Raw genomic sequence first — 25,089 nt, forward strand, 5'->3', positions numbered from 1 at the left:
CCACGAGAGGTCAGGCAAACTTGAGCCATTCCAGAATTCTACCCACCTCGGGGATACTGCCAAGCCCAGACCACAGTCTCCCCTTCTCCCTGTTGATTAGCTTCTTCCGTCAAAGAAACCACTCATAAAATGTTAAAACATCAACAGAACATTTTTTCAAGACGGATGATCATACGTAATCAAAGGCATCAACACTTAAAGAAGGTGCTAAAAACACATCGCATTTGTTGGGCTTCTCCAGAGGACAGAACCAAAAGGGTGTACAGAGAGAGAGAATATATAGAGATTTCTTCTAAGGAATCGGCTCACGTGATTATGGTACAAACCCACCTCATGCCCAAGGCATTCTGCTGGAGAATTCCCTCTTGCCCTGGGGAGGTCAGTGTTTATTCGAGTACAGCAGCAGACGAGGCCCGCCCACATTTCAGAGAGCAATCTGCTCCACTCAAAGTCTACTGGGATAAATGTTCCCTTCATCCAACAAACATCCTCAACAGACACATCCAGAATGAAATTTGGCCAAACCATCTGGGCACCGTGGCCTAGCTGCGCTGAGAACTAAAATTCCCCGTCACCTACATGATACCAACTCTCTTTGGAAAGCAGGAGAAAGAGGCATTTCTGGTGTTGTGCTATCCTGTCGACTTTATTTCCCAAAAGGCTTTGGAACCACCGGAAAATTAGCAAACTCATTCTCCTCACAGCGGCCAGAGCAGAGGCCCAGGGCCGCGGGGAACCGGCCAAGCCAGGCTGGGTGCTTGAACTCCTGAAAGAATCTACACGGGGAAGCCTCCGTCTGTGCAGATACTCGGGTTGGTTTTGCCCCCTCCGGCATTTTAATCGCCTGTCGGGTGTCTACAGCGCTTCTCGAGATCGTGATCCCTCTCTCCTGAACTCCGCACACGGCCTCGTCCTGTCCTCGTTCACTCTCTGCCACCCACCGTCACACGCTTCCGGGGCGATTTCGACAGTTCCTCCAGGGAAGAAACTGTGTTTTTATTCACATCAGCCGCGTCAGAAAGAGACCAAGAGTTAACTGTTTTGCTTCATGAATAAACGCGGGAAAGGAAGTCATATTCTTAGAATTTGAAATAATAATACAAAATTTTACTCCGCACCACACCGTGCTCTCTCCCTCAGAGGATTCCGCACCAGGAATCATGTTCGTTTTGTTTTGTTTAAGTTTATTTATTTATTTTGAGAGAGAGGGAGGGAGGGGGGAGGGGGGAGGAGGGAGGGGGAGGGGGAGGGAGGGAGAATCCCCAGCAGGCTCCATACTGCTCCCGTGGAGCCTGACACCGGGCCCGAACCCATGAACCGTGACATCATCGCCTGAGCTGAAATCAAGAGCCAGACACTTAACTGACTGAGCCCCCCAGGCGCCCCCATCCCACCGGGAATCCCAAAGTCCAGTAGGAATGAGCTATGAGTACCCGCGACAGGGAGACCGTGGGAGCCACCAGAGCACGTGTCTGTAGTGCGGTAGTGAGAAGCGGGAAAACACCTCACCTTAATTATCCTGAAATCGCTGGGCCCGGAAGGCGGATTCGTGAGCCCACCTCCCATTTCTATGCTCCTAACAAAGGGACTTTGCAGATTTAATTAAAGTTATGCCCTTAAAATAGGGTTTCCTGAATTACCTGGGGGGGGCCCGATCTAATCCCATGGGCCCCTAACAGCACAGAACCTTCCCTGGGTGGGACCAGAAGGGGAGTCGGAGAGATTCCCTGTGATGGAAGGATTCCATGGCCACTGGGGGCTCTGGGATGGGGGTGGGGAGCCAGGTGGGGCCCTGGGGAGAGGCGTCCAGGAGCTGACAGGCGACAGGGACAGGACCTCAAGTCCTACAACCGCAACGAAGTGGGTCCTGCCCGACAACCTGAGTGATCCTGGAGGACAGTCTGCCCCAGAGCCTTCAGAAAGGAAGGGAGCCCAGCTGGTACTGAGAGTTCTGCCCAGAGAGACCCCAGCAGGGCCCAGCAGAGCCAACCAGACTCCTGCCCCACAGGACAGAGATGCGGAGTTTGGTTTGCTTTGTGTCACTACATCTGTGGTCATCCGTTACAGCAGCAGCAGAAAATGAACGAATACAGCAAGGGGAGTGCAGGCTACGCAGCATCCAGGACTGGACAGGCCAGTTGGTGATGACGGTCAGGGGAGGGCTTGCGGCCAGTGGGAGGGGCGGGAAAACCACCAAGAGACTTGACAATTCGGGAGAGCCAGCACTGCCGGGAGAGGGGATGGGTGGCCACCCCTGAACACCATCGCCCCCTCCCCGGAACCCCCCACCCCAGGATCCCCCACCCCCCAGATCCCAAAAGAAAGAACGCAGTGATGCCTCCCAAAGTCAGGGAGAGGCTTCACTTCCTTTTATTATTATTAATTAGTTAATTAATTCAGATAGCACAAGCAGGGAAGGGGCAGAGATGGAGGGAGGGAGGGAGGGGGAGAGAGAGAGAGAGAGAGAGAGAGAGAGAGAGAGAGAGAAAGCGAGCGCCAAGCCACCTCCTTGCTGACAGAGCCTGACTCCGGGGCTCAATCCCACTAACCTTTAGATCGAGATCATGACCTGAGCCAAAAGCACGAGTCCGAGGCGAAACTGACTGAGCCCCCAGGCGCCCAGAGGCTTCAGTTTCTTTACCTACGTGTTAAACAAAAAAACAACCTCAAAAGCCTGGGACGCTGTAAATTTCTAACCACCGCCTGCGGCACAGCCTGGGCGATGCCCCGGCCCTTACTTTTTTGCATTTCACCCGATCTCCTGGTGTGGGGTCGGCCTGGCAACGAATTTCTCCTCCTCCTTTTCACTGTACAGAATATGCACTTATTAAGAAATACCAGGAAAAAAAAAAAAGGACGCGCTGGTGTATTTCCCTGCCACCGCGTGGCACGTTTTGCATACACCACGCAGCCGCCACGTGACTGGAACCTTCTCGGGCAGTGCGGGGCGGGGGGGGGGGGGGCGCTTAGGGACCACGCACACAGACACTGCAAGGCCAGCGTGCGTGACCACGTCTGGGAGCCCCGCAGACACCGCGGGGGCGCGCGCAGAAACGCGTATTCCGCGCCAGGCCGTCTGAACAGTCGGCCACCGTCCGTGGCGGGCAACAGACCTCACGGTGCGCGGGCACAAAGGGACTCTGAAAGGGCTGAAACAGCGCACCTGGAAATTCATTCAGACCACGTGCCCGGGGACTGGAGATTATCATGGGCCATTATCATGCAGAGTCTTTATTAAAAAAAGGGGGGGGGGGGACGGGGGTGGTGGAGAGGTTTCGCGAACACAGCTCGTCGAGTCATTGCACGGGGAACAGAAGAAAGGGTCCGAAACCACGGGAAACCACCTCGCGGGGCGGCCCGCCTGGGGTCTGCGGCTGCCCAGCGAGGCCCCGCAGGACGCGGCGCAGCGGGACGGGCCCCGAAGCGGGGCTCTTTACAAAGGGCGCTCCCAACGGCTTCTAGAAATCCCGCCCTCATCCCTCCTCCCCCCGGGGGACGCACACGAGCACGTGCCCACACGCACGCTCGAGTGCACACACGCACGTGCGCGCACACGACCTTGCTCCTTTGAACGTGACCCTGAGCTGTTCCGGGGAGGCACCGCATCCCCCGCCCCCCTCTGCACGCAGCCCCAAACCCGGGTGACCCGGCGGCCGAGGCGCAGCCACCAGAAGCGGTTTCATTCGTCACACCAGGCTCAGGGCAGCCGGGGCCCGGGCGATCACACCGCGAACGGACGTCAGGCGGCGCCCACGGCGCGCTCGGGGCGCACTTACACTCGGGCTCTGACTCCCGGGCCATCGTCGCTCCGCTGCAGCTCCCGGGAGCCCGCGGTTACCACGGAGACGGACAAACATGCGGAGCCCCGCCCCCGCGGGGAGGGGCCCTCTGCTGCTGGGCAACCGGCACCAGGTCCCGCCCTCCGCCCCTCCCTCCCTTATATGTCTTCTCAAACTGAAAGTACTACATTTCCTGGCTTATTATTATTATTATTTTTAATAAAACACTTGTTACGATTTGAGAACCGTCAAAATACCCTTGTACGCTAATACTTTGCCAAAGCCTGGGGAGCACAAAAGGCAACTGGTCTTTGGCTGGCCATCTTTATAGACCCCTGTGGGTTGCGCGATGGGCAACTCAGGCAACTGTACAAGGAGTTCCAGCACACAGTAGGTGCCTGTCACTAAATTATCACTTAGTTATTTTTGTGTTATTTTCCATGACTCTCCTAGTAGGAAACTGAGATCACGTGAGGTAAAAACTTGGCCACGATCAGTTAGAAGAAGAATGTAAACGCACCTCTGTTTGCAGCCTCTTGTCAGGCTGTGACATGTGTCAACGGAGGAAAAGCTAAAAATCTCTACGTTTACTATCTCTGAAAACTGTAAATGTATTTAAATTTCTTGCACCAGGGAGAATTCAAGTGGCGTGGCGTGGTGGCGGCTGGTCTCAGACATGATTTCGGGCAGCCCCGAACTGCTGAGCAGCTCCCCAGGGAGAAAGTGATGCTAAGGCGCGTCGGTGTCCGAGAAATGTGGGCACAGAATCTTCTTTTATCCCCAGTGATGCTGGTCAGACACTTTGCGAACGTTTTGGAAACCATGCAGTTGCCCCGACCGTAGCGAACTCAAGTGGTCCATAATTAGGAACGTTTGAATTTGACCTGGAAAAAAATAATAATAATGGCGGCAGTGTTTTCCTGGTTCTCTCTCTCCAACATTCACAGTCTTAGGCATCTGATCATAACTAGAAATACTGACATGAAAATGCCCACAAAAGGTAAGGACATCTAAGCACTGACCCAGGACAGGAAAAGTGGTGTTCCCCACATTCCTTTAATTATAAATGAGGGTCAGGGATGTGGCAATCCAGGTGTTTGTATTACCAACCATTTGAGATGAAACCATGAGCTTTTCCGCTCCGAGTTGCCTAGCGACTTGGTGGCAGGCAGACAGGTGACAGAGGCATTCTCCTCTCTCCTTCCACAGATGGGCTAAGGGGACAGGGCTCCCTGGCTTCGGGAGAGACTTCCATGAGAAGTGGGGGCCCCCGGGGCCAGTGGGTCACCCCCAGGGTTCAGCCTGTGCCGCCCTCACGCTGGCGCGAGAATGGATTTGGCTTATTCTACGTGGAATTACTGAGTCTTGGTTTAGATCAGAAAGAAATTAATGTATTTGTTCCCAAGACCTGAGTTTCTCCCAAGCGACCCCTTATGGTCGGACACATACAGTTAAATTCATCCACCCTGCATCCACTAAAAATCAGGAAGCCAGTGGTCAAATCAACACCAAACATTAAAGCCCACTGCAGCTCTCCTATTGCTAGAGATCTCAACAAAGTGTGTGAGGCAGAAAGTTATCATTACCGGTGAAATGAAGTGACCTGCGCAAACCAGATCTTCCTTGAGGCCGGATTTCTATTTCTATTCGTAGGAACGAGTCCCCAGGAAGGGCTCACCGGGCGAACAGCGCGCGCAGGTATTTGGATTTGTGTTCTGCTATTGCGTCTTTTCAGCTCTAGGTGGCGCCGGAACACATCTTAAAACCCTCGCCTGCGTTCCTGCCTCCACGGGAGACTCGGGCCTTCATCCCAGGGAATTCCCTTGTCCACACGTCCTTTCATCCTGCCGGGTTCAAGAAGAAAACAGGAAGCGTTGTCTGCCCTGGCCACTTTGCCAAGAATGCCGACACGCACGATTTGTTCCCTGCTCTACAGACGCTCGGAGCAGAGGAGACAAACCACTTCCGCGCAGGAGGCGGCAGAGGGAGCGCGCGGAGAGAGGTGCGCCCCGGCCCGGAGGAGGGCCGTCTGGGAGTGCTCCTGGAGGACCCCACGTTCAAGGTGCCCACGACGGGCCTGCAGCAGGACGGGGGAGAGCCTCCTGTGCGGTCATTACAACCGACGGGTTGGAAACGTACTTGGCCAAAAGTGAACGTTTTTAGTTACGGCCTTTGCACCCATTGGGATGTGTTGTGCACGAACGGAAAAGGCCAAGACAACTTTTCTAGCACCTCTGTGCTTTCTAAGCTCCGGAGTGACAGAGTGATGTGTTTAGGGAACTCCGGGGAGACTGTGGGCTGAGAGTCTGTGCCAGCCTGACAGGAGCACGTGGAAAGTGACGGGGTGTCTGGGAGCTGCAGAGGCCAGACGGCATCTCAGTTCGGTCCTGCCCACCGCAAGGAGCCCGGGGAGAATTCAGCACGCGGAGAGACCACAGATTTCCCTCTCCCTGCTGCTTCACCCTGTGGACGGTGAACGGGGACAGTGACGAGTCAGGAACTGCATCCCAGCTCTGCACCCTTAAAAGTGCTGCACGCACCGACACCCCCAAATCTCCCCCCTCCGGCCTCACGCAGTGGAAGCGGACTCTCCATCCACCAAAGGGCCCAGGGGGCTGGGGTCCCTGCCCTTTGCCCTCCCCTCTCCAGGGGCCGCACCCGCCGCAGAGAAGACTCTGCCCGCTGTTCGTTCTGTCGCCATCGGATGGAAGGTTTCCCGGAAAACAAACGTGTTCTTGTGTTTCCAATCTTGAAAATACAGGAAAGCGAAACCTTGGCTCTGACTCGGCACGTGTCGAAGGCAAAGACCCCCTCACCCTGACCGGACCCAGCAGATCGCTGTCAGAGACCCGCCCGGGGAGGGCATGCGGCTGGCAGGTGCAGGGGGGTCGCCAACCCAGCGCGGCCTGACCCCGGGAGGGCAGGGTCTCCCGCCGGGCCCGTGTCTGCCGCAAGGGGCGCTGTCTCCTCGATTTTTGCCCCAAAGGTCCTTTAATGCAAAGAACTGTATTTTTAGGTGGCGGGTAAGGACAAAGGAACGACAAGACCCAGGAAGATTGAAAAATGAAGAAGAAGGTGTAGCAGGGACACAGATCCCCCAGAAGGGCCCCCGTGACTCTCCCCACCCGTGTCCTCTGCAGGCCTCCTCCTCCTCCCAAAGTAAAACAAGCCTTCATCCCATCACGTTTGTACATAAAACCGCATTTCTTTCCTTTCTTTTTTTAAAGTTTATTTTGAGATAGAGAAGAGCAGAGGAGAGGCAGAGGGAGAGGGAGAGAGAGAATCCCAAGCAGGCTCTGTGCTGTTGCTGGCTCAGAGCCCAACTGGGGTCTCCATCTCATGAAGTGTCAGCTCCTGACCTGAGTCCAGATCAAGAGCCCCAGGCACCTGTGAAAATTGCTGCCTTGGGCCAGGATGTGTCATTAAAAACAATGAAAATATTTTTGATGTAATGGCTTTTCACCTAACAGTGTGGTTTTCCAGAAGAATTTCAGCCATTAAGTGAGGGATGAAAACTCCGCCTACCAACCCCTCCTTCCTCCGGCGCCTCTAGTCTGTCCTCAAAGACAACCCACATCCCTTGGGTAGCCTTCAGGAGGCAGGCGGGCCCACACGGGTGGGCGCAGCGACCCCCCTCCACGCTTCCCCTGCACACAGCACGGCCGGCCTCTCACTCCATCCTGGACCCGCAGTCCTTCTCTTACAAAAACATTTTGGAAATCACTCCACACCCGTACCTGTAGGGCCTTTTTTCTTTCTTAAGTTTATTTATTTATTTTGAGAGAGAGATGTGGAAGGGCAGTGAGGGAGAGAGAGGGAGAGAATCCCAAACAGCCTCCTTGCTTGTCAGAGCAGAGCCCGATGTGGGGCTCAAAGCCACGAACCATGAGATCACGGAGATCACGGCCAGAACTGAAACAAGAGTTGGATGCTTAACCGTGGGAGCCACCCAGGTGCCCCAAGAACCTGACTTTTAAAACAGCTGTATTGTATTCCATTCTATGTATAATCAGCACACAATTAACTGACGTTTCTTCTGTCTCTGCTCTTTTGTATTGAACTCCTGTGCTTGCCTTTAGATCATTTCTTCGGTGTGAGAATATGCAGGGAATAGGACTGTCCTCCACGGAGGCTGGGTCCACCGGTACCCGCCACAGGGAGGTGATGTGGGGCCCGGAGCCGACGGTCAAGAAAGAATTCTCGAGATGACGTTTTTGGTGCAAAAAGAGGTATTTTTATTATGGCACGGGACGGGACCCGTGGGCAGAAAGAGCTGCCCTGGGGTCATGAGGAGTGACTGATTATATACTTTTTGATTAGTGGGGGTGAGGGATAAGAAGGTCTCTAAGGAATTTGGAAGCAAGGCTTCCAGGACCTCGAGGGACTAGCTGCTGTTAAGTTTATTTACTTTACTTCTTTATTTATTCTAGTAAAACATTTGTCTTGAACGCCTTCAGGGGGACAGGCCACGTTTGAATGATGCTCGCTAACACGCATCTGGGGTGGGGGGGGGGGGTTACGGTTACCCGAGGGCAGTAACACTAACCAGAGCGGAGGTATCGTGGTAAGACAGTAAAGGAAGGCCTTGTTGGAGCTGGGGGACTGTCACAGTCTGCGAGCCTCAGTGACTCAGGACTCCTGTCTGGAGGCTGGGAGCTGCAGCAAAGTCCGGCCTTCGCTCCATTGCCTTCCGTCAAGGATGCCTGCCCCCCGCCACACCAGCCCCACCCCACCCCCGCTTCATCTCCCCCAAATAAGTGGCATCGATCAGTGTTACCGCACCTCGGACCTCCGCCAATACGAAGCTGCCGATTGGCTGGTGAGGGAGGGAAAAATCTGCAATTAAACCGTGAAGGAAATAAGCAAGATGCGACGATTTTTAAAAGCAATGTCAGGCTTACTCTTTCAGGTCAGAGGACCAGAGAGGCCTCTCCGTGTTCCCTGTGGCTGCTCTGGCAACCACAAATTTAGTAGCTTACACAGTACAAAGTCAGAAGTTCCGACCAGGTTCACAGGATCCAATCCAGGAGCGGGCAGGGCGGCGTTTCCGGGGAGGCTCCAGGGGAGAATCTCTTCCCTTGCCTTTCTGGGGTCCAGACGAGGAGGGAGTGAAAGGCAAGCTAAGGGCAAAGCCAACACCCCACAGCTCCTCCCCCCCACCCCAGGTGGGATCTGTGTGACCCTCCTCGGTCACTCCCGGCTGCCCGAGAACAAAGAAGAGGGAAAATCAAATGGCTAACTGATCACAGTCATGCAGGACTGTGTAATGATTTACAAAAAACAAGGCAAGCTCCAGAAATTTACAGACTCAATTTCCTAGAGCCCTAACATCACCCTCCCCTCCACAGGATAGAAAATCTTATATATTGGTCACTCCTCACTACCCTAGTGCAGCCCACAGGTCCTGTCCCCGTGCTGTAATAAAAACACCTTCTTCTACCAAAACGACTCAAGAATTCCTTCTTGGCTCTTGGGTCCCAAACCGCAACACTTCCAACCACATCCCAGACGGGCCTGCATTCCTGGGCTCCTGGCCCCTTCTTCCGCCTTCAGGGTCATCGATAAGCCAGGGCGGGTGGATTCTTTCTGATGAGGTTTTTGGAGTATGGGGTTGGGGGGGGGGGGAGGTTCGTGGGGGCCCAAGCTGATGGCCAGGAAAGAATTCTTGAGACGTCTTTGGTGCCCCTCTCCCATTTAGAGATACTCTGGGGACTGCACTGGGTCCCCGTGGACAGGAGGGTCGTTCTCATCCTCAAGTCACCTGAAAGCAGCCTTCACCCTGCCGGCTGGCCCTGACCTACCCTCCTGCTCCGGGCATCAGGCTGCAGACCCTTCTGGGGACCCCCGTTCAGCCTCCAGGGGCCGCGCTCAGGGCCAGGGAAGAGACGGCTGGAGTCTGGGCAGTGAACGGAAGGCAGAGACTGGCCTGGAGCGGGACGGACCCGCTGCCCCCAGGTCTTCTCTGGCAGGACGTGAAGGCCAGCTCGAGTAGGGGGCCGCAGATGGTCACGGACTGGGGCTTTGTTGAGTTTTGGTTGATGTTTCATGATGGGAGAGAGCGGAGCATGTTTAAGGGACGGGGCCTTCGGAGGAGGAAAGGTTGACAGTGTCCAAGGTGGAGGACGCTGGATCGCGTGGCCGGTACACCTCTCAAGGGTACACCTCTCAAAGGCACACGTCAGCTGCCAAAGGCAAGGGGGGCAGGAGCTCCCTGTCCCTGCAGGAGACAAAACGAAAGCAGCCGGCTACTCCATGTTGTCCGCGGGCCTCCAGTCATTCTGATGTCAACGCGATGCTTGGGGAAAGTACACCTAAAAGCGAGCCGGCAGCTCCCACGCGGGATTCCGTGGTGGCACCGCCTTTGAGGCCCAGAACCCTCGCCAGAGTGCCTTTTTCCAGAAACTGGCGGTCCTGGTATTAGGTGTGGCCTTTTAATTTCCCCCAGGGAGCCGCCCCGCGCAAGGGCAAACACAGGCCAACTGCTCAGCGATCGCTGCCTGAGCCCTGCACCAGCCCAGCCCCCGCTGCAAACGGAGGGCGCCGCGCAAGGGGACCGGGACTCTCCGCCACCTGTTTCAAAACGTCTTGGCCTTGCTGATCACTTCCTGCTGCTTAGCCTTACTTCGCACGGCTTGTATTTTCACCGGAAGCTGAGGGTTGCTCACGCTAAGAACGAGAATCTCGGCCTATCCCTCCCTGAATGCGGAACTAGGCGGGAGCCGGGAGCTCACCTCGCTGGAGTCCCGGCGTCCCAGGTGTGACTGTCCCGCCCGACGGACGGGCCTTGAGGGTAAGACCGAGCGCAGATGGTCAGGAAGGGCGGCGTGGCAGCCGTCCGGGTAGAAAAGTGGAGGAAAGGGGAATTCTTTGTTCTGTCTTCCCAAGGGGCATTTTCCTGGCCATGTGCCCGAGGAAGGATTATTCTCCCGAGGTTGGGGTGAAGGGGACACTGTTACCGAGAGAAGAAATCGAGCCTGAGTTGAAGTCACTATAAAAAGGCAAAGTGTGTCAGCGATGCTGTGCAAGTGACTCACGGAGCGCGCGGGCCGTGCGGACAGGGCACAGGGGAGGGGGGGTGAGAGCGCCCCCCCACCCCGGCGCCCTCACCGTGCCTCCCCTCACCCCCCCCCCCGCCCCCCTGGGGCCCCTCAGTGACCCCCTCCCACTACCCCCCGCTGGGCCCTCTCAGAGCCCCTCCCCCCCCACTGGGTCCGCTCAGCGTCCCCTCCCCCCACCCCCCCTGGGTCCCCTGGGGAAGGGCCCCCCTGGCACCCCAGAGGCTCGCACCTGCCGCTCCTCCCCCACCCGTAGGGACCCAGACCACCCCCACTTCTCCACTGCACGTGTTCTGAGAGCCCAGAAGAATTCACACCCGACCCCAGGGGGTGGGGGGGGTAGGATTTTGAGAATCTTCAACAATTCTTTCTTTCTAGCAGCCCCCAAACTTAGTTGATCACGCTGTTTTCTTATTTTTCTTCTCTTTTCTTTTTTCTTTTTCTTTTTCCTTTCCTTTCCTTTCCTTTCCTTTTCTTTCTTTCCTTTCCTTTCTTTTTCTTTCCTTTCCTTTTCTTTCTTTCCTTTTGTTCTTTTCTTTTCTTTCAAGGTAGGACTCTGATGAGACAACACGCTTTTTTTTTTTTTTCCAACGTTTTGTTTTTTTTTTTTTTAATTTATTTTTGGGACAGAGAGAGACAGAGCATGAACGGGGGAGGGGCAGAGAGAGAGGGAGACACAGAATCGGAAACAGGCTCCAGGCTCCGAGCCATCAGCCCAGAGCCCGACGCGGGGCTTGAACTCACGGACCGCGAGATCGTGACCTGGCTGAAATCGGACGCTTAACCGACTGCGCCACCCAGGCGCCCCACAACACGCTTTTAAAAAAAGCTAAATTCAGGGACACCTGGGTGGCTTAGTGGGTTAAGCCTCCAACTTTGGCTCAGGTCATGATCTCATGATTGGTGAGTTCAAGCCCAGCATCAGGCTCTGTGCTGGCCCCTCAGAGCCTGGAGCCCACTTCAGAATCTGTGTCTTCCTCTGTCTCTGCCCGCCCCCTGCTCTCGCTCTCTCTCTCTCTCTCTCTCAAAAATAAACATTAGAAAAAATTAAGAAAAGCCAAATTCGTTTTATTCCCTTTCTAAGCCTCTTTGTCCTCAAATAGCACCAACATAGTTGCTTTTGGGGGGGATTGCAGGGTAAGGTCAAGCGGTATGATTTTTCTTTGTCCTCTGGGGACTTGTCTATCCCCACCTCTGGGGAGGGTTGTGACGCAGGCAGAGGACAGCCGTTGTTTGCAATGGCTCTCCTTTCTTGGGCTTGGTGTTTGTTTTGGAAAACTAATTTCTTGGGAGGAAGCGTGGCTCCGGGAGAAGAAAAGAGCCTTTGCAGGGGAGAAGCAGAACAGGAGAGGAGCCTCCGAAACTTGAGACAAGAGGGTGGTAGGGGGCTTTCCCAGACCACCCAGCTCTCAAGGCACCGGGCGCGGTGCAGGAGATCCGAGTGGACCCCGAATGTCCAGGGGTCCCCCGGAGTGCCCCGCACTGATCCCGCTCTCCGGCTGCCCTGGACAAAGGCACCTCACGGGAACCAGTGTGGAGCAGAGGACTCCCTCCATGCAAAGCCCAGGGACTCTCACGTGAGCTCGAGTCCCTGCTGATACGTGACAGCAAGTTTCCCACCAGCCAGCAGGAAGGGAGTTGCAAGTCAGATCTGGGTTTTGAAAATGAATCGAACACTTTTGTACTCCTGTATTGTAGGGTCAAACTCATACACACGAACGGTATCACGAACTCATACACACGAACAGTAGAATGGACAGCCGCGTACCCACCACCCACATTCAAAACTTCACATTTTGACTTATTTGCTTTATCGGTTTCTCTCTCCGTCCTGCTGAAACTTGTGACCCAGCAGCAGACATCATGAGTCGTTGGCCCTGAGTCCTGGAGCACACATCTGAAATACAGACCTCGTCCCGAAGCACAGGCCGTCTTTACACCTAAGAACTCCCAGTCCTTACCTGTTGTCTGCTAATACCCAGCCCAGTATTAAAACTTCCCTAATCACCCACAAAATATCAGTTATAGCTCCCTTTTCAGACACGAATCCATACATTTGTTACCTCTTTTTTCAATAGCTTTACTGTATAATTTACAGACGACACAATTCACCCGTCTAAAGTGTCTCTTTTCACAAACGGTCCCACTTTTCCATTTCTGTTAATGACATTGACATTTGTCTCGTCAACTGCCCACTTTTGGGGTTTGTCTGGCTATTTCCTTTTGTGCTGTGGTTGAACTTGCCCGCTGGCCTGTGTCGTCCGTCAAGTGGAGGTTGGGTTTAGGGTTCGATTTTGTTTAGGGTGGACGGTAAGAACACCTCGTGGCTGGTGATCCGTACCTTCTGTTATTGGTGATGTAGGATTTGGTCACTGTCTTGTGGGGGGCGGTGGTTACCACGCCATCTTGTTGCTGTGACGGTAGGTCCTTCCCTCTGTGATTGGTGAGCGGGCTGTGATGTATACGTGGGGTCACGAAGCTGTCCAGTCTCACAGGAATCTTCCTTCCACGGGCTCTCCCTGCCTCATGGCTTACTTTTTCCCTTTAAGTGCGACTTTCCGAGAAAGGAGTTTGTGCGTGAGTCGCCCCCAAAACTGCCTAATGAACTCAGTCCTTTTTACTTTGCGTCTCAGTACGGACTTACAGAACCTTACTCATCCCATGGAAAGTCATCAATTATACTCATGATGCTTTTGCATAAGTTTTATCGAAATACACGTAATCTCCCACGAAGCACTCTTTCAAGGTGTGCATTCAGCGGTCTATGGCACGTCCACAGTGGAGTGGTTCGTGGTACATTCACAGAGATGTGCGCCCACGCCTCTTCTCTCCAGGGGACATTCGTCGTCCCAGAACAAAGCCCACACGCGAGCAGAGGCTCTCCGTGTTCATTTCCCTGCCAGCCCGCGGCAACCGCTGACTTTTCTGTCTCTACGAATTCACCTGCTCCAAACATTTCGTGTAAGTGGAATCATACGACGTGCCGTCTTCGTGGTGTGTCCGCGCTTCCTCCCGTTTTGTGACCGAATGCCACTCTGTCGTGTGGCTCCCGCACGTTTGAGTGTCCATTCGTCACGTGACAGACACTTGGCTTGTTTCCTGTTTGGATATTCCGAGTGACGCTGCCGTGAACATCTGTGTACAACCTTTTGTGTCAACCTACGTATTCATTTCTCTTGGGTCTAGAACCGGGGGTAGAATTGCTGGGTTGTAGGGAAACGTTGTGGTGAACATTTTGAGAGAGTGGCAACCTGTCTTCCCAAGTGGCCGCGCTGTTCCGCAATCCCGCAAAAAACAGCAACAACAACAACAAACCCATGGTGGCTGTAACTTCTCCACCCTCCCTTTTTTCCCTTTAAGTGCGACTTTCCGAGAAAGGAGTTTGTGCGTGAGTCGCCCCCAAAACTGCCACCCTCCCTTGTTAGTGTCTTGTTTCTTCCAGGCATTTCTGTGGGTGTGATGTGGCCTTTCATTGCATTTCCCTAATAACTAATGATGTTGAATGCCTGTTCATGTGCTTCTTGGCCATTTATAGATCTTCCTTCGAGAAATGTCTATTCAAATCCTTGGTCTATTTCTCGATTGGGTGACTTCCCTTTTTATCGTGGAGTTTTAACAACGGTTTAGGTATTTTGGATGCGAGACCCTTACCATATATGTGATTTGCAACTATTTTCTTTCATTTTGTGCGTGGAGTTTTTACTCTTTTGATGGTGTCCTCTGAAGCAGAACTGTTCCTTTTGCAGTGCAGTCTGATGTTTCTATTTTTTCCTTTTGTTGCTGGTAGTTTTGGTGCCATAGCTAAGAGACTATTGCTTACCCCAAGGTCACTTCCATCAGTTATCTGCTAGAACGCCGTCTCATTAGACAGGTTCACCACCGTCCATCACCGCTCTGTCTCTCGCCTGCCCTGATTTTCTTCCTTGCAGTTGCCCCTACCTGACACACTACGTTCGCACTGGCTCGCCTGTCCCCCTCCGTCTTCCACACCGGACTGTCCCTTCCTTGAAAGTAAAGCTTCTCTCTCTTTTTCCCGGGGCTGGATGCCCAGTGTCTGGAACAGAGCCAGGCTCATGGCGGGAAGTCACCATAGCCGAGGAAATGATGCCCAGGCAGAGCACAAGGCAAAACGGCCCCATGCCAGAGCCCAAGCGGCGCTGGCCAAATGCGTCAGAGCAAAGGCCCTGGGTGGCTGGAATTTTACAGAGCACACTGGAGGACTGCAAAGGAGCCAACACAAAACAAAAGCAAGACAAACAGATTTAAAGAGCAGAGATATCCTGGGAGGGCTCTGTGCATTGGAGACTTTTTACAAACAACAGTAAGCGCCCTGAGAGGGGAGAGCAAATCCTGGTGTGACGGTTCATTTCATGTGTCAGCGTGCCAGCATCTGGCTGAACATCAGTCCAGGTGTGTCCGGGGCGGGGTGTGGCTGGACCACAACGGCGCTGGAATCGGTGAACTGCCCTCGGCCGGCTGTCCTCCCGGGGCTGGGGGGGTGGGGAGGGAACCAGCCCCTCCCACCGACTGGAGGCCTGAGCAGAGCAAAAGGAGGAAAAAGGGGAATCTCGATCTCTCTGCCCGACCCGGAGCTGGAACATCGGTCTCTCCTGCCCTTGGACTAGAACGTAAACCACAGCTTTCCGGGGTCTCCAGCTTGCAGGTGGCTGGTCACGGGACTCCTCGGCTTTCAACACCGTGGGAGCCAGTCCTCATAATAAATGCCTGTGTGTGTGTGTGTGTGTGTGCGTGTGTCGGTCAGGGTTCTCCTGAGAAACAGAACCAATGGGATGTACACACACACACACACACACACACACATATACACACATATGTGTAACGTGTATGTGTAGATATCCCACCGGCTCTGTTTCTCAGGAGCAACACAGAAATGACTAATACAGCTGGGCCGACCCCGATAGACTCTGAATGCCAGCAGGGCATCGAACAGGAGTAGCACTTTTATTCTGAAAGAAAAGCAACTTTAGGGAATTTGAATAATTCCGTTGGTGATGGCTGCACCTCACTGTGCTGTGTGGACCAAGATATCAGCTCCTCCGTAAATCCTGTCTGTCGGGACAGCACGTAGCGGGGGGTGTCTCGGCCGGCCTGTGTAAAGAACAATCTAAGGAATTCTCTGAACCACTGGAACCAGAAATGTGAAACCGGGGATGGGATAGGCCAGGATAGCAAATACACATTTCACTAGCCCTGACTTCAGTGACAAAAATGTGACTATTTTTCTAGAACCGTGTTCAATTTGCCTTGAATTCCTAATTTGTCCAATGTAGGAAACTTTTTCTAATGTTTATTTTTGAGACAGAGAGAGAGAAAGTGCAAGCAGAGGAGGGGCAGAGAGAGAGGGAGACACAGAATCCAAAGCAGGCTCCAGGGACTGAGCTGTCAGCACAGAGCCCGACGCGGGGCTCGAACTCATGAACCGCGAGATCATGAGCCCAGCCGAAGTCGGACGCTTAACCGACTGAGCCACTCAGGCGCCCCATTTCTAAAACCTTAAAAAAGACTCGGGCATAAAGAAGGCGAGACAGCTTTCGCCAAATAACTGAAAGGCTGTCAGATGGAAGAGGAAGGGGACTTATCCACGTGACACGCTCATACCTTGGAGTAGAAATTATAAAGCTACAGATTTCTGGGCAACTTCAGATAGAATTTTCTGGCCACCAGAGCCGTCCAACAGTGGTCTGGCTTGTATTAGAGTATTACAGCATTACAGTACCCCTGGAGTGAGAAGTCGGATGACCATCTATCAGAAATGGCACGTAAAAGATCTTGCGTTGCGGCTGGAAGGTTGGACCAGTGCCCCCACAGTCATGGTTCCACGTGGACACAACTCAGTTCCCAGGAGGCTCAGGAAATGGGGTGTTCTGACGCGTGCCTTTTATAGGGTCCCTTTTTTGGTCTACGGCCAGTCCGGGTCCAGAGACGCCTGCCAGGGTGAACAGGGGAAAGCTATTTTCTTGATGTACTTTAATTTTATTCACGTGTCTCAGTCCTTCCGCGTGCTGAAAGGTCTGAATCATTTTCTCCCCAGTGACTTAGCCTTTCCCATACGCTAAGAGCATTCTTCTGAGCAAGACTTCTACGTAATTAGTGATACAGACGTCAGAAAGACCAGATCCTGATTATGCGTAATTACCGTGTGAAAATTTATAAGTGTGTGTTTCACATACGTTCCTGATGTTTCTTTTCTGGTCAGTTTCCTTTCTCTCCTCAACATCAGTGAGGGAAAAGCCTAAATCTGTCATGCAGCCGGTGAGAGGCTTCTTTTTTTGTGTTTGACGACGGGAGAAGGGAATAGAAGAGGAAGATAGCATAGAGGTCACGGAACAACTCTGCTGTTCCAGCATCGCGCTTCGGTATTCTCGTGAGAACAGCGTCAGCCGTGTATTATTTGGGAAGTGTTTAAAAATCATTAAACGTGTGAGATTTTCAGGTCTGTAAATGAGTAGTTTCCCCTCTCTTGGAACCGTGACGATGTGGACATTAACTGCCGGGCAAGTGGCCAAGTGTCAGAGGCTTCGGGGAGGTGAAGGGGTCAACTCGAAACCTATGGAAACGGTGTCTCCTGCTCCTAATTCCCCTCCTTCCACACGTCAAGTGCCCGGTAAGCATGTTGAATGCATGTTGGCCTGAGAAGTGTTGCTTTTTAGGGTTCCTTTCGCTTTAGGAAATGGGTACGACGGGGAAACGTTCCTCTCCTCAAAGCTCTTGAGTTACAGAAGGCTGGTGGAAAAATCAGACATGGGCATATAAAGGATCCAGATTCAGATCAGCTGTCCAGGGTACCAGTCTACAGCCCGAATTACCAAAGAAGTTCATGGCTGTATTAGCTCCTGAAATATATGATAGTAAATGCTTTTTATTCGGTTTCACGGGAAATGAATACTGAACAAATCTGTCTACAACACAATACGGTGCTATGCACTCAGAGGGCGTTCTGTTCGTAAGAGTTGGGGGGGGGGGGGCAGTTCCTTTTTTAAGAGATTTCTACACTTTTGTCTAATTCACAAGGCTGTGGACTCTCATATTTAATACCGTAACAGGTCTTTATTTCAGGAGACATTTGTCGTGTTTGCTCCCGAATTTCGTCTTAATACATTTCTGGTGACGGAGGGTCTGTGGATATACAATTGACCTCCTCACCCTTTTGGTCTTAAAGATTTATCATTTGCCTGCCCACCTGATGGTCAGCAGAGATGTCAAATAAGCACAGTTTCTTGAAACAGAGGTTTAAAGCTAAAGCCACGAGTGTGCTTATCGTGGTATACAGATTACGTGAGGTTTAGCCTAGAACATTTTCGTCGCTCTAGCGGAAGGAATCCCCGCACTTGCACACAGACGCATGCGTGCGACACGAGTCCTTCCCGCTCCTGAGTCTCCGCCCCCACCAACAATTTGGATGGTTCCTGGGGATCCCGAAGGCCAGGGAAGCTACTTTGGAAGTCTCAGGGTCAGCGCTCAGGGCCATTAGCTTTGTAACCTGATGCTTGAGTTGCTCTCAAATACTCTTCAAACCTTTCAAACGACACAATGAGATTCATAGATAATGTTACAGGATTTCACATCGCACTCAGGCAGTCTCTTCCTTTCCGCTAGGAAACGGCTGCGGCAAACATACCACATCGTGTCAGCGTGGACCTGGGGTTTTCTGTGCAGACAAAGCCTGAGTGTTTGCAAACACGCTTCCGTGGAGCCAGCGTGTGTCCTCCCCAACGTACGGAACATCTCTTACCTTCCCCGCAAATGATAAACGTGAAAGAGGATACTTTAAAAACTCTGTATTCAATTATTCACACCAAAGGATATCCATTAAAATTATGAACAGCTCTACATATATTTCATGTATCATACATATATATATACTTTGTATGTATAGTTACATATCGACAAAAGGTTTCTTGCTGCTCTAAGCATGTGAGTAAAACAAAGCTACATTTTTCAGTGTAACACCCATATGTGCATATATACCGGCAGTCTGCATTATGAGTTTATTTACAACTGGCCTCGGTTATAATAAATGATGACTGTTCTATTATACAAACATAACAGTAAAGGTTTCTTTTAGGTACAAAGACTGCAAATGAAAACGTGAAAAAAATTACACACATGTACAATATTTATAATTTATAAATGCCAAGGTAAGACCTCTTTAAATTATTGCCCTTGCGCATTTTACAAAGATCTTTAATGTGTCATCCATACGAAATAATTGGGTTTGAAATCTGCCGACTCATCAACTACCGTGAAGCCGGAAACTCTTTCTCCTTCCAAAAGAGAGCCCATTAAAACTTTGGATGCAGACCCATCACCCCCACAAATCTGTTTATCGAGCACGCCGTGTTTCTGATAGCCCATCTTACGCCCTAGCGGTGTGGGCTCAGCAAGATTGCTGCCTGCAAATTCTTCGGTACCTTGACTAGGGAGGGAGATAGGATCTCTTCTATTCATACGGACTTACAGAGAAAGCCACCTCTTCAGAAAGTTTCAAGAGGCTGCATTTCCATGAAGTTTGGGTAACTTTCACAGTGTTTTGGGCGAGCACGTTATTTCACACGGGTCACTGGGTCGGGTCTGGCGAGGCGGTGGAGGCATCGTATAGACAGTCCTCCTACAAAGAAGTCTATCGTCCTTTCCACACGCACACGAAATGGATACGCAGAACAGACACCACAGACAGATCACATGGGAAACAATCCTGCCGATCTGGCTTTTACTCAGGCCGTTTGAGATACGGCACGGGACTGGCTTATCCTTCAAGTGGCTAAAGAAAACACCCACAAGTCGCAACGCCCCGGGTCTAGTCATCTTTCAGGTGGGCCGGAGTACCAGCTGGGGCCCTTTTCAACCTTAACTTGTAGTAGGAATGAAAATGGTCCGTTTAAACTTCTGCAGCTATAGCTCAAAACCATCAGCTGGCACCCCCCACGAGCCAACTGACGTCTTTACTCGCCACGGCGGACTGGGCTCTAACTTGGGGTCCGGGTCCTCGGGTGACACTCATCGACGCCCCAGGAGAGGCACGCTCGGGTCTAGCCTGCGTTCAGTGCCCGTTTTCCTGACCCTCGCTGTGAAGGTCGGTCACACCGCACGCTGGGTAGACAGCCCCGTGGTCCACCGCGGGTTCAAGGTGGGGGAAAACTTGGCAGGCGAGCGAAGGGAGTGGTGCTTCTTTGAATTTCGAATATTGTTTCTTCGGGAACATTCACATCTTTCTCTTTGTCCCACCCCTTTACTTTAGAACCAGAACACAAATGAAACGTTTTTCTCTCTTTTCTGCTATTTTTTTTTTTTTTTTTTTTTTACCATCATGGAAATGCATCGAATGCTTCAGACAACCGAAATATCCAGTACAAAAAAAAAAGGACAAAACACACAAAGTGTGAAGCACTGCCTGGGGGATCACGAATTCAAACTTAAGATGAAGTGGTGAAAGAAATCGGCAGAATGCGTCTCAGGGTAAATACTTAAGCGAAGGCAAAACGGAACAGCCACGCACTGCTGGGGAAGGGGGCTGTCGAGAACGGGTAATTTACATCTCACAGAGGTTTCTAAAGCCAGGCTGATACTTGCAGTCAAAGGGGTCACACTAGTGCGACTGAAGGAAGGAGTCTTTCAAGAATTAAGCCCCAAATAAAACCAGCGCAGTGTAGAAAGCAAACACAGGTCCGAAACAGATACAGAAGTGATTTTCAAAATCCAAGTCATGCGCATGTACCTGAAGCCTAACGAAATCACACCGTAATCGTGTCGCAGTTCTTGGAAATGCTTGCAAAAAAGCCTGCATCTCAACGGTTCATTGGTTACAGTCATGAGGGTGTGTGCGAAGGACACCAAATAAAGGACAGAAATCTGAGGAGAGAACGGTCCTTCCCATTCATTCAATTTGATCAAATTAACTATAGATGTGTCCCTTTAAATGTTTTTACTTATAATTAAGCAAGAAGAAGAAAACAATAAATCTATGAATATAGACGTAAAATCACAGAGTTTAAAATAAAGGCACAGGCCCAGGCATGGTGAAGAATTTAGTCCTATTAAAGCTCAAACCTTAATTTTGAGTTAAAAGACCAGAAACGTAATAGTCAAACTAAATCTATTACAAAATCCAGGTAGCTAAGGATTTTATGCATCTATGTGTATCACGTACAAACATATCTAGAGTGCCCAATCATACCAATAAAGCAAAATTCACTGAGATTAATTGTGGAAAAGGAAAAAAAAAGAATCTAAAGCTATCCAAAAAGCATGCTCAAAAGAGGAAACCTACGCTGAATAAATCCAGGTTCCAAGTAGTTCTGTTGTCGTCACCGTGAGAACACGTCACCTCGAGTGGCACCGTATCATTGGCACAGACGCCTTCCCACGGAGGGGAAGCCTTCCCATGAGGGCGGCTGTGCTGAGAAATTCAGCTTCGTCTCTCCTCCATGACTCTGACGAGCCTCACAGAGTGATGAGGGCTGGGATGTGGATCTCAATCCGGCCCATAAAAGGGCCACTTTTGAGACTGACTTTCCACATCCATTTATATTTGTTTAAGTTTTTCTAATGAATCAAACCAAAGTCAGCTATTTATTAATAAGATGCTTGGGATTTTTAGAATTTTATTCCACTGCCTAAGTTCGATATTTCATGTTGCTGGCAGGCATTTCCAAGAAAATTTCTAGTTAAAAAATACAGTCAGTATCTCTGGGGAAGATGATGTACGAATTGCATTTGACAACAAAGCTGTGTCTATTATCCATCAGCACAACCACTAACAATTTCCACAAATCGAACAAGCTACACATACTCACAGCTGGTTACCAAGTTTATGCGGAGGGAAATTTTGGCCCAACTTGAAATACCACCTTAATGAGAAACTTGTCAAAATTTCTGGTAATTAAAGCCATCTGCCCTTTGAAGAAAAGATCTGGGAGAAAGAGGAGGACAGAACTCAAAAGTTTGTCTGCCAAAATATAAAAATACTCCTAACTGCATTGTTTCCAAAGCAGATGACTGACTAAATGCCACTGCATCTTGGGCCCAGTTTAGGTCAATCTATGATTCCGAAGTAGTACTAAGGAATATTCATAGTTTACGTTAGAACGTCCTTTGTTCAAACTTTGCTTTGGTCATGAGGATACCTTAGGAGAAATCAGCCAATCGATAAATCCACGTACATTTCTTTGGAAAGTTGTTCAAAGAACACATCACATGACATAATACACCTGGCTATGCCAAAATAAGAGACCTTTCTCTAATAATCTTCGAACGGCACTCTTAAAATGGAAAGATAGCCATAGGATTCCTCCCCCTCATGACTGTTTTCTGTATCAAAAAGCCCAATTCACGCATTCTTTTAAGATCCTTTTAATTAAACGCATCTTAAATGATACTTCCTCCCCTGGTCCCTTGCATGTCAGTCGTCGAGTTAAATTAGATGCCTAGTACGAATTCTCGCGAGTGAGGTTCGATTTGGTGGGTCCAGTTTCATACATGCGGGTGCGGAAAAACATGCAACATTTTAGAATCCAATCCTGTAAACGCACTAACGTGAAAAGGGATGTTTTCTAGTCCGCTCTTTATCAAACAATATACATTTTCCAACACGCGTCAGTTTTTGAAGAAAGGGGCTCTTACTTTTTATTGATGTCTTGCATCTGTCTCCCCTATACATATGTCCTTTCATGCATGTGTGTATATCTGCGTGTGTGCGCGTGTGTGTGTCTAGGTACAGTGGTATTTCATTTTACCTCGTATTGCGTAACAGCAAATGGAGCCCCACGTAGGGAAGATGGCAACTTTCAAAAGCCTACAGGGAAACTGAACACATAGTGTTAATTCTAAAATAAGAACGTTTACATGTAGCTAACTCTTCTACAACATAAATCGTGTTGTAGAAACATTTAATCTTTTTGGCAAAAACCATATGGGTAATAACGTGTACATCACTGAATATGTAAAAGAGTATTTCCAAAATTGATTTTATTGAAAGTCATATGCCGGTCTCCTGCCACGGGAACAGTAGCTAAGCTATTTGTTATGAATCAGCCCCATCACTTCTTGAGACTCGAATTCCTTCGGGGTCGGGACTAACCACAGCTTTGGAGGTGACCTTGCCATGGTGCTGAAAATCAACAGCATGAATGGGCACCAGAAGCGACTGGCTTGTACTCCTTGTACGAAGGGGTCCAGACTCTTGTGTATTCTTCAAAACGTTTACATTGTACAGTAATAAGAGTCTACCCAAAATTATACAGAAGAAACTCTCCAAATCACAGGTTGCGGTGTAGGTCCTTGACCTCGAGCAGAGGAAAGAGGACAGAAGTTAGCCCCGAAGCACCCGCACTGGGTTCCACTTCCCGGTCACGGACGGAGAGCGTGGGGAGTGCGACTGAGGAGCACAAAAGGGGACGAGCGGGTAGCGGGCACGGCAGATCAAAGTAAAAATTACACACGACTTAAATTTCACGGTTTAATGTGATTTTAAGAGAAACGTATGGTATTTTAATGAAAGAATTCGTAGAAGAAACCTCTCATTTTGAGTGTGAGTCTCAAATTTTGCAATGACACCAAGTGAAAATATAAAGAAATCATTATTAAAATTCACATTTTACATCCCCTAAGACCTGTCTGTTAAGAAAGACTCATATGCTTGGCTTTTGTTTTGTTCTTTATGCAAAGGGTTTAGAAAATTTGCCTACAATGATGGGAAAAAAAAAAAAAAACAACACCAACTAAAAAATATTCTTTGCCGTTTTTTGGTGGATACTTGTGGTTCGGAGATTTGTTATGGTGTATACTTGCCTCTTTTCTCAGGACAGAAAGTCCACCTCATTCAGTGTTCGACCTATTCATCTGAGCCCTTCGGTATAAACCTAAAGAACACACTTTCGTCCACCTAACTTTTAATTCACGAGGCTCTGAAACAGGAATCTGACTACTGTCCATCACTGATGGCAGAAAGACACTTCTTACGCTGTCCCCTCAATGACGCTTGTCCTGAGGCCGTCTGCTACACTTCACGCTAATTACAAGTAGGTCACACACAAACATTCACAACAGTAACATGTAAAAATTCCTATTTAGAACCAACAACGTCAAAGCAACATTGGTGTTAGAGCCAAAGTACAATATCAGAGTAGTACCATTTTAACCCCTCACTGGAAAGATACAATGGAAAAGTACCCCCTTCTGAATGATTGTTGTCCTATCCCATTAAGGCCTCAGCAATATGTGCCTATTAGAAAAGGCCAGTTCACAGGTCAAACGGGGTCACGTGGACAGCCGATCTGGCCCCGGGGTGGTCCTGGTTGGTCACCGTCTACGATGCGTTACAGACGAGACTGGCGGGGAGTCATCCGCTTGCCGTGTTTCCCGATGTCACCTTGTCGAAGAGGTCTGCAGCCTAGTTACCAGGTGTAGGTTTCCCCCCCCAAAAATAAAAGGAAGAAAAGTCAAAGAAGCAGGACGGGCGTCTTCAGGTGGGACAGCTGGTCGCGGAGCGGTCAGTCCCCCATCTTCACTGGCAGCTTCTCGGATGGCTCGTGGGCCCCCGGCTGGGACGAGACCCACACGGCACTCTCCTCCCCTCGGATCACCTTCTCCCACTGGCTCAGGTTATTCCTACGGATAAGAGATGCGGGGACAGGTGATGCTTGAAAAAGGATTTCCGGACTCGGGTCTCAGAATTTAACCACACCGCCCTGAGGCACAGCTGAGCAAGAGGGCTTTCTGGTGCCCTCCTGACTCCGAAAATGGCTTTTGTGCCGTGGCCACGCAGGACCCCGCTAGGTCTCCCTGATGTGGCCCTGCACCTTGACTTAGCAGAGCCTGAAGCCACCAAGGCTTGGAGGGGGGGCACCCGTCTGCCTCAAGCCACCAAGGCTTGGGGGGGGCACCCGTTCCCACGAGCTCCAGGCAAGGGTACAAAAGGAGAGCTCAGCTCGGGACTTACCGCCTCCTCATCAGTTAGAAAGGCTGACTGGAGGGGCGCCTGGGTGGCTCAGTCGGTTAAGCGTCTGACTCTTGGTTCCAGCTCAGGTCATGATCTCACAGTTCATGAGTTCGAGCCCCGGGTCGGGCTCTGTGCTGACAGTGCAGAGCCTGCTTGGGATTCTCTCCCTCCCTCTCTCTGTGTCCCTCCCGTTTGCTCTCTCTCTCTCTCTCTCTCTCAAAATAAATAAACATTAAAAAAAAAAAAAAAGCTGACTTGGAAAGGGGCACAAGCCGTCGGGAGTACTACCCAGGAGCAC

At 50.8% G+C, this 25,089-nt stretch overlaps 2 protein-coding genes across 11 annotated transcripts in view; both read right to left on the minus strand.

Annotated features, from left to right (window-relative positions):
- C6H6orf118 (chromosome 6 C6orf118 homolog) overlaps nt 1–3,856 on the minus strand; it is a 28,457-nt gene extending 24,601 nt beyond the window's left edge. For all 3 annotated transcript variants that reach the window (XM_058735860.1, XM_058735858.1, XM_058735859.1), the window contains exon 1: nt 3,777–3,856. In XM_058735860.1, the coding sequence (XP_058591843.1) occupies nt 3,777–3,801 (25 nt within the window). In that variant the 5' untranslated portion in view covers nt 3,802–3,856. The remainder of the gene's footprint in view (nt 1–3,776) is intronic.
- Nucleotides 3,857–18,618: 14,762 nt separating this feature from the next.
- The window catches only part of PDE10A (phosphodiesterase 10A), a 613,983-nt gene continuing 607,512 nt past the window's right edge, over nt 18,619–25,089 (minus strand). For 7 of the 8 annotated variants that reach the window (XM_058735867.1, XM_058735864.1, XM_058735861.1 and 4 more), the window contains one exon: nt 18,619–24,460. In XM_058735867.1, the coding sequence (XP_058591850.1) occupies nt 24,343–24,460 (118 nt within the window). In that variant the 3' untranslated portion in view covers nt 18,619–24,342. The remainder of the gene's footprint in view (nt 24,461–25,089) is intronic. The other variant, XM_058735863.1, reaches the window with a different exon arrangement.

Source organism: Neofelis nebulosa, chromosome 6 (genome assembly GCF_028018385.1).
Source record: "Neofelis nebulosa isolate mNeoNeb1 chromosome 6, mNeoNeb1.pri, whole genome shotgun sequence".
Classification (NCBI taxonomy): Eukaryota; Metazoa; Chordata; class Mammalia; order Carnivora; family Felidae; genus Neofelis; species Neofelis nebulosa.